This window comes from Montipora capricornis, chromosome 10 (assembly GCF_036669925.1).
Source record: "Montipora capricornis isolate CH-2021 chromosome 10, ASM3666992v2, whole genome shotgun sequence".
In the NCBI taxonomy this organism is placed as follows: Eukaryota; Metazoa; Cnidaria; class Anthozoa; order Scleractinia; family Acroporidae; genus Montipora; species Montipora capricornis.
Window position 1 is genome coordinate 58523873 of NC_090892.1, and position 10000 is coordinate 58533872.

Consider the following 10000-nt stretch of genomic DNA (forward strand, 5'->3'; position numbering starts at 1 on the left):
GCACAAAATAGACGACAAGCTTTCTTTCAAATAATTCTTGGCTGTCACATTTCCAATTATTTTTTTACTGAAGACTGTGCAGAGTTGATCACAGATCCACTTAAGGTGTTCCATTCGTTCTCTGTCTTTGTTGAACCCATAAGTTACCAGAGAATTTTCCATTTGGTTTCAGTGTTCCACATAACAGCACACTTGGTAAAAAATACAGCTCACTTTGATTTTGGCTCAACGGGCGATAGATTGTTGTCGAAGTCCATTTCTCGTCGCTTTTAAGATTCCAGGTGTTTGTATTTCACCGCCTGCCTAGTTTATCCAACTGACTTTCCTTTATTGAGCTCCATAAGGGTTTATTTTGTTTGAGGATCCACTAAAACGCCATTCGCGTTACATAACTTTCGACGCCATTGCAGGCTGAGTTAATGATTCTACTGTGTCCACCAGAGAAATCTACGCATTTCCACTACCCTCTCGATCCTAAGAAAATACGCGCAGAAGGCTCTATGCACAAAGACACCACTTACCAGGGGAGTGACAGGCAAGACTTACCGACACGGAAAATAAAACGGAGAAATCTACCCATTTTGCGACTGGGATTGCCATACGGCAACCCAGTAATTCATTGCCTTGCCTGTTTTTACGTAACACGTACCACAGGTAACCCAGTGCACGCTTTATGGAAAGTCCAATACTGTTTTGAAATTGGATCAACCAGAGAACGTACCATTGTGCTATTCGACTAAATATCCATCCTAAATCTGTTGAGAATGCGACAATATGCTTGAGTTTATTAGACTAATTATAAAAAGAACATATCCAATGCAACGAGATAACTCAAGACTTCCCACACTGTCATGATCGTGAGTTTCGTTTTAAATTTTATTGTCGTGTGAAGAGAAATGAAAGCGTGCCGTAATCGATATGTAATTTATGCAGTTTTCTTGCAGGTTCACTGAGCAATGACGACGTGGCACTACTGCCAAACGCATGACAACTGTTGATAATGAACCAGTGCGTGGGCGCTTTAACTAATATTTTCCTATAAGCTTACGTATTTGTGAAGACGAGCTGTTACGAAGCATTTTTTGGGAAAGAGACGAATACAAGACTTCAACTGAAGCGAGGAAGCTTGTAAAATTTGCCTCTATCAGACACCGTGACAAAATGAGCGATAAGCGTTTGATGTGCAATGGACTTCAGAGGAAAGCTTTCGAATCACTGGCGGTGGGTAGTGAATATATTCCCGTCGAAGAACCGAATCCCATCAACGTTCCGATCTATTCTTCATCAACATTCAAAATTTCATCCGTAGATCACGGAGAGGACCTTGCCACGGGAAAGGTTAGTGGTAAAGTAAGCGAAGAGTATTGCTGACATAAATTAATCAACAAACTCCTTTAAAGGTCTTTGCCATCAATGCGAACACAGACGTGTGACTGCATGACCCCTTCTCAAATTACAAAGCAGGATTACGTAAAGAATCAAGTCTCTCTCTCTCGCTCTCTCTCTTTATTAATTAAACGCAATGGCGATGAAACAAAAAAGAGAATAATAAGGAAAAAAGAACCTACAGGGCCCAGTTCCTCAAAAGCCAATTAACGCTAATCCCAGATTAAAAATTAACCAAGGAGTTTATTTCCCTACACCCAAATGCTGCTCAACGCTCGGCAGGTACAAAACGCCGGGCACAGGGCACAGGTCACAGGTCATTGTTTTACGAATACAGAAAGTATCCTAAACATTCATAAAAGGTAACCATAGGCGTAATTAGGCCTAAACAAAAGTTTTTAGGCCAAAGGTTACAGTAGCTTTTATGAATGTTAGAGTGGGGTTAGAGACTTGGCCTTGGTGGTTCAAAAGGTGGATAACTCTATCCACCTGATAAATCGCTATCCAGCGGATAAACAAAAAACCAGTGATTTATAGTGATTAATTAAAACTCTTTGACACCTAAACCGGCTGAAACCAACCATACTTAGTATTTTACTCTGCCTAAAGCTAGATGATTTTACTCATCAAGGGGAAAGACCCAGGAGTCAATGAGTTCATTAATGGCCTAGATCTCCAGGAGTGAACTTGTTTGTCAATGGGTAGAGCTGTACCCAACCGGTGTTATGGAGGATGTTAGTTCGAATTTGGTCTTAGAACTCCTGATGTTTCAGTTATCCTTGTGTTGCCAAATAATTATATGTAAGTTATCGATGGATAAGAGAGATTTAACATTGCTTATTTTGTTTTCAGAGTGGCTGGATATACAGTCGTTGGGAAAACCCCACAACTGAAGCAGCATCAAACACACTTAATAATTTGGAAGGTGGATATGGTACATTGTTATTTTCATCTGGCATGGCTGCAATTACCACAGCTTTGATGGCTTTGCTCAAGTCTGGTGATCATGTGGTATGTGTGTTACCTGAAAAAGTTATAGAATCTCTGAGGTTTTGGTTAGTACATAATTATCTTACCTACCTGTAATGGTCGTGCTGGATTGGAATTATGAATATTCCAGGCTCAAATTCCTAGGGTGTTCACAAGGTAATAATTATGAGGATTGGAGAATTCTCTGGTTACTACGTCAAATGTTACTTTGAACTACAGGCTGTATTCTCCCTTTATTTATACAGTAAAGGGAAATTTCCTCAGGAGAGTTTGAGATCTTTGATGAGAGATACATGAATTAACTTTAACTCTGTTCTGTTGTAAGATGAAGGACCTACTGCATGATATTACAGTTATCCAATGCAGCATTTAACCAATAAAATTATTTATCAATACAAAATAATGTCTTCCTATATACAGGTGATGCCAAATATGGTGTACGCTGGAACACTAAGCCTTGTGCGAAATATTCTTTCACGTTTTGGTGTGGAATTTACTTCTGTAGATGGAACAGATCCTGAGAAGTATCGCGAGGCAGTCAAACCAAGCACTAAGGTTAGTAGCGGTATATTTCACCTTTTATAGTTAATTGAAACACTACAGAGACCAGTAAGGGACAGGGTGTTGATCTCTGGCTTGTACTTCACAACATTATCAAAACCTACAGTAAGATCCTACAATAATTTATGTCCTTTTTTCCTTTTTTGACAATATTTTCATATTAGTGCATGGGAGGTTGAGTTTTCTCAAATCTTTTTTCCAGGTTCTTTTTTGTGAATCACCATGTAACCCAACTATGACTTTGATGGACTTCGAAGAATTTGGTAAACTTGGCAAAACTCTCGGCATTGTTACCATGACTGATGGCACTTTCGCCTCACCATTTAATCAGACACCCATCCAACATGGAATTGATGTTGTCATCCATAGTTGGTAAGAGCCTGTTCCAACATGTAGTCATTGCTCAAAAAATCATCCTCAAACATGGAAAACCAGAAACAACTTTAAGACAGTATTTTGGACATTTTTTGCATTACAAAATTAATGCAACTTACAGATCTCTTACAGTAAAGACTGCAATGATGAAACTGCAAACTAGCTATCATTGTAATTCACAGGGATATTGATTGCTATGACATTTTTTAATTTCGAAGACATGTTTCGATGTTACAAACATCATCGTCAGTTACAGAATATTTGAAAAACCGTTAGGACTTGTATAACAACTAGGCGAAACTTGCATAATTAAATATGATTAAGTGACAAGAAATACATATTTGAGTGAGTTACAGAGTGTTAGAAAGAATGTAGAGCCTAAAGCGTAAGTGTCAGGTTGACGTGATGAACTTGTTGGTTTAAATTAGGCTGTTCCCAATTTACTGTATATAGCCTCCTTGAGTTTAAGTTGAAATTTAGAAGGGGCGGAATCAAGGATTTCGAAACAGTCCGCAGAGCAAGATTGATGACAACGTTCTGAGCTTAGTAAATGTTTGAAGATGTGAGAGGACTTGTCTGAAGAGAGATGTTCATGGACGCGTGTGGAAAAATGATGACCAGTTTCGCCGATATAGCAAGCATTACAGCAAGCACAAGTAAATTTATAAATCACACGTGAACGAAGTTCTCTGGGAACAGAATCCTTCACTGAAAAAAGATTTCTTAATTTAAACGTGGTAAACACTAATTTGATGTCAAGATCATGACAATAACGATTTACAAGGCGACGTATTTTGCTTTGAGCTATAGTAGAAAAACGGCCTAAATAAGGTAACTTATAAAAGTATTGTTTACTCTGGGAAGTGGTATTTTGAATGGAGCCATTTCGGTCGATGGCTGTGTTCAAGTATCGATAGACACATTTATCGATGAGATGAACAGGGAAAAGATTCTTGCGCAAAATGAAAACTAAGTTAAAACGTATCATCCACATAACGGCGATAAAATAGAACCTCAGGACCTTGATATTGCTCTAACCAGATCTTTTCATGGTGACCCATAAAGAGATTGGCGAGGACAGGAGCTAGGGGTGAACCCATGGCAACCCCATCAATCTGGTCATAAAAGGAACCTTTGAATAAAAAGTGAGTTTCAGCAGTAGCAAATGAAAAAAGGCGTTTGAGATCAGAGGGGGTAAGCTTGAGGTCAGGGTTTCCCTCGGAGATGTACTTGACCGCTAAATCAATACATTCCTCAAGAGGGATGTTAGTGAACAAGCTTTTAACATCAAAGGAAATGAGAAATTTGCCAAACATGGGTAAGTTGTTGATTTCTTGAACAAACGTGAAAGTGTCAGAGGCATTGTAATCATTGGGAATATATGGTTCAAGGAGATTGCATAAAAGCTTAGCTAAATTGCAATTATAGGTGCCAATAGATGAAACTATGGGGCGGAAAGGAGGTGTGGATGTGGGATCGCGTAATTTATGCATTTTGGGCAAACCGTATATTCTGGCCGGTTGGGACCCGCTGGGATAGATGCTGTCGTATTAAACTTTCTCCAATTTGCGCTAACCGAAAATCCAAGTGAATCGAGGTCCCATGATTTATGAGTCAAATGGTCAATGAGTCAATGAGACTCACAGTCAATATGGCAATAATTTATCGATTAAGCCTAAGCCCTCGTTTCTGATCAGTGATTAGGCCTAAGCACTGTCTGAAATTTTAGCTTTCATTTTATGGGTTAGGGTAACTGCACTAACTCACTGACTCATAAATACTTGATACTCAAGTGAATCACCTTAGTTTGTAGAGTCAGTGGTGTGTAGCTAAGTGAAAAAATGAGCTTGATGGAGATTGAGGATAATAATGTGAACAGAGTTTACTGAAGGGGAGCAAAACACTTAATTCAATGAGCCAACTTGATAAAAGGGCCAAATCGTCAAGGGAGGAGATTGATTGAATTTCAACTTAAGGTGGTAGTAAAATAAATTTAAGAGTTACAAAACAACTTTTGCAAATTTTTCGGCATGACTCATGCCATCATCAGTTTTATGAAAAGAGGGATTCCTTACAGTTATCTAGATAAATGATGATAAATTCGATTATATCACAACTAAAAAATTTAAATTACAAAGCATTCTGAATCTTAATCATTACACTACAGGAAACAAAAGTTACTGTTGTGTTGTAACTGTGTGTTTAGTTCCGGACGGTTTTAACTGGTTGATGTAGAGAGCATCCTTAAGTTTAAGAGAATGTCTAGTTTTAGTTGAATCTACAATTTAAAACATTCAAACATGCATTGTAGTATTTGCATTTGTTGAATTGTTCAGATGCTTACAGACATGGAATTTCTTATCAGTCCAAAGATGATTGTTTCTTTATCCTACAGTGTAGTTGAAAAATGGCGTTATCTTGCAGCCTATGTAACAGGAAGTTACCCTTGGCTGTTACAAATTTATAATTATTGTAAATACGACCACTGAGATATTAAAGCATCTGAAACAGGATCTTTGAAAACTGAAAAGAATTTTGATTTTAAATAAAGTAAAAACACTTCTCATCTTTATGTCTTTAATTTCAGTCAAGTGCTTCAGATTTTTAGATGCACCACCCAATTTCTAGTGTTTGCAAATTTGTCAACTTCATGGCAACCAACTTTCATTGCAATTCAACTTCCTTTTACAGCACCAAATATATTGGTGGTCACAGTGATATCACAGCTGGGTCTCTTACACTGGCATCAAAGCAACTGTTTCACCAGTGTTATGAGCTGCGCAAGTTTCTTGGAGGATGTTTGGTAAGTGAAATGACACCCCGGAAAATGTTAAGCTCTGCGTCTTTTTAATATTACCGGTAATATTTTTTTCATGATCTATGGGCCAGCAGGGTAGATCTCAACTGGGCTTATAATGGAAGTCACATTTTTGTGTTAGAGTGACAGGACAGTGCATACTGTAGCTGCAATAATTGGCATAATTTTATAATGCACTTTCACCTTTCAGTATTTGGTGGGGAGGGAGGGGCAAACATTGGGCTTTCTGTGTTATTAGGTACATATAATCTTTACTCCCGACATTTTTCAGTGAGTTTAGACAAGAATTCTTCATATTTCTCCTTCAACCTGGCTCTGAAGGGATCCCTTTCCTACTCTATTTCACAGAGTTCTTTACTTCACTCCTTGCCTCCCATCCAATCGTTATGATTCCTGTTGAAAATTAATGAACTACAAGTGCAGTTAAGGGCTGATTGATATGGAGAAATTATCAATATCTGCAAGTTTTGCATTTTAAATGGCTCTTGGTATCACTACCCTCAGTACAACTTGATTTGATGGGTGTTAATTAAGGTGACCAATGTCCAGTACAAAAGGGGGGTGATTGAGTTCAGTTTGTGGAGGAGGTACACGCAAACAAAATGCCGATCCCAAAGCACATGGTTTAATGAAAATGTGGGGGAGGGGGGGGGGGTTCTGAAGCTTAAGAAAATCTACCCTTGGCCCAGTGCGGGCAGCATGGCAACAAAGACATTTGGGTGAGATTTCAACCTTAATAACAACTGCCCAAAATGTCTCTAAAACCAATGTTACATGTGTTGTAAGTATGTCAGTCCTAATTTGAAACAAGGCTGCTGCCTAATGGTCGCCCCGTCGCCTGGGTCGCCTTACTTGTGAGAGAGGGCGATGACATTTCTGAACGAGTAGCCCAAACGGGCGCCTAACTTATCAGGAGGTGATTCATCCTCACTTTTAATTAACTAATTCTGGCCTCTTGAAAAAAATGCCTAGGGCTACTAACTTTTAATGTTGGAAGCCCAAAGGTCTCCGGAAATTTTTTCCTTAGGCAGCAGCCTTGTTGAAATCTGATAATCGGTTTGATGTATTTTAGAAAGTAAATTAAATATTTTTGATGATGATGATGATTTTCTTGCCCTTTTCCCAATAAAAACAAGAGGCTATGGGTAGCCTACACTTTGTTCGAAGGAATTTTACCTGATTACCTTTAAAATTCACAGTATTTTGGGGATTTTTTTAATGTTACTATCCAGTTCAATTCCAAAGTCCACATTCTGTGACCCGACCACATAGTTAAGTGCGATCGTAGAATCGTTGTTCACATTAAAACTATTGTTAAAGGCGTTGACTCCAATCAAAACCAGATGCGAAAGGGTTCCACATGACTAATACCTTTACTGACAACCAATTTGAGAGAGCCATTGACTTTTTAGGGTTATCATGTGAGACAATCCGTCAAGTGAACTACTGTAGTTAGTAGTTTTACGTCCGAAACACGATGCCAGACACATGTACATGTACATGTAGTTTCAATGTTAGTCAACTCTTTCTTTCATCTAATTCAAGGGCTGTATGCATCAACTTTGTAAGTTTGGTTTTTTCATACTTTCATTCACCAAATGTCAAATCATGGTCATTGTACAATTACCTTCCTCTGTAGACTGTTCTAGTTTTCACCAAAAATTAATGTGGTCAATGAAAGCATTATTTGGACCTTTTCTTTAGCCAGTTACCTCTGATTTTGGACCTGACTTGCCCTAGTTCAGTTTGACAGCAGTTGGCAAAAGATTATTTTTGATGATTGAAAAGAGCCACTTACTTGTTTTGTGCAGAGCCCTCGAATGATATGATTTCTACAGTAACATTGTATGTGCACAACTTAAACAGGTGTGAAAAGATCTGAAAGCCTGAAAAACAATTCAGGTGCAAACGGGATTCAAACCCATTGTAGACTGTGCTGAACCTGCTGAGAATCAAACCAACTAATGGAGCAGGCAACTTGGTTATTAAGCTGAGTATGAGGTGAGTTGATGAAAGTAAAATAGATCAAGTCCCAAATTTGGAAGAAAGAGGTCACCTGAGAAACATGGGGTCTGAATGAAAAACAGCTGCGTGGAATATCCCTTTAGTGATGACTGGAAACTTGCGTTGAGTATTTTTAATGATTACTGTTTAATTGTATATATATAACCGTATATATGCAGTAAGGAATAAACCTCTTGAGGCATAAATGTTTGTAATCGGTTTAATACTTCAAAGGTTTCGCCGTTTAGAGCTTCGTCAGTGAATGAAGATTATGAATACAAGATTGGTTTATGTAAAAAAGCTAGTACAATAGTGGAATGCCAAGGCTCATTATTTGATGTTGTTGATCTAAATTTAGAACATATTAGAATGGTGAAACAGACAGTTCATTCACGTTTGATCGATCATAACAAACCATCCATGCAAGATATCTCTTGAGAAATCCTCCACAGGAACATCCATGACATCTGCACGCGTAAAACCATCGGGGCGCTAGAAATACGCAAGCATGAGAACGTCATGAATGGTTGCATAGGACGAACTCTAAATGATGGGGGGCCTCTCGAGCCTTTAGAGGGTTAACCTAACACCCTTAAACTTATACATGGTATTTTTAAACCTCAACTTAAATGTGCATAATTACAGTATTAATATTGATATTAATATTAATATTATTATTATTATTATTTTTATTATTACTGGGAATAGTTTTTTAGATTTGTGATTGTTTTATATACTTATAGATATATTTCTAAACAGTTTTATTCGAATTAAAAATAAAGTTATTTATATTAATACTAATAATAACAATAACATGTGCATATATATTTTTCTTTTTTTGTTTTTGTTTGCTTGTGTAAATGAACAATGAACTTGAACTGTTTTTTATAATTTGAACAGAATATTTTTTTATATTGTTAATAATTTCTGTGTTAACTGACTGATTTTCAATAAAGGTTTTTCTATTATTAAAAAAAAATTTAAAAAAAAAATTATTATTATTATTATTATTATTAGTATTATTATTTTCTCAGTTTCATCACCCCTAGACTAATTCTGCCCCTCCTTAGAGATGTAAGCATTCAGACAACTCGTCCCTAGACAGCTAGTCTCGGGCCATTCGCTCCTTGTTTGGACAGCGACCCTTCCCTGATAACTAAATTCTTAAAACCCTACTTGTAAAGCATAATTAAAATCAATGCTTAGTGCATATGCAGCTAGTAATAATGAACTTTGTTTAGTGTCAACGGTAGTTAGTGCAGGAGCACTTCTTGGGAACGCTGTACAGTTATCAAATCAAATTGAATGTTGGTTTTAGAGGAGAGGGAAAAACTGGATTACCCGAAGAAAAACCTCTCAGAGCAGAGTCGAGAACCGACATACTCCACCCACATGTGACGCCGAGTCTGGAAATCGAACTCGGAGCACATCGGTGGGAAGCGAGGGCTCTAGACTGCAAAATAGTCGTATTTTTTGCGAACGCAAGCGACGCGGTAAATATTCAAACGACGGGCGTGTGAGGCTCGCGCGCTTCACACGCGAGGATCACGCTTACGGCGCTTCGCGCCTTCCGAAAATGGAAGAAAACGACTGTTTTGCAGTCTACGAGTGCTCTCACCACTGCGCCATCCCTGCTTTCCTCAAATCAGTGCTGAATATCAAATTTGATGATTTAGGGCTAAAGACAACAATCACGTCTTTTGACCAGATTACGTAAGGAATCAGGGGCGAAGAGTCGGAGTAGGGGGCAAAGTGTCTGGCTGCCGTCACATGTATGAGAATTACAGAGTCAATTTTTTAGGATTTAATTATGAATTGTGACCAATTACCTATGAAATTTTTTCAGTCCCCATTTGATGCAAGCCT

General features: G+C 38.0%; 1 protein-coding gene across 2 annotated transcripts in view; it reads left to right on the forward strand.

Annotated features, from left to right (window-relative positions):
- The first annotated feature begins 658 nt into the window (after nucleotides 1–658).
- Nucleotides 659–10000, forward strand: part of LOC138018668 (cystathionine gamma-synthase-like) — a 14534-nt gene continuing 5192 nt past the window's right edge. The window contains exons 1-7 of one of the 2 annotated variants that reach the window (XM_068865363.1): nucleotides 659–857; nucleotides 945–1338; nucleotides 2239–2397; nucleotides 2797–2931; nucleotides 3140–3309; nucleotides 6004–6115; nucleotides 9981–10000. The exon at nucleotides 9981–10000 is cut by the window's right edge and continues 94 nt beyond it. In XM_068865363.1, the coding sequence (XP_068721464.1) occupies nucleotides 1162–1338; nucleotides 2239–2397; nucleotides 2797–2931; nucleotides 3140–3309; nucleotides 6004–6115; nucleotides 9981–10000 (773 nt within the window). In that variant the 5' untranslated portion in view covers nucleotides 659–857; nucleotides 945–1161. Of the gene's footprint in view, nucleotides 858–933; nucleotides 1339–2238; nucleotides 2398–2796; nucleotides 2932–3139; nucleotides 3310–6003; nucleotides 6116–9980 lie in introns of both variants that reach the window. The other variant, XM_068865365.1, reaches the window with a different exon arrangement.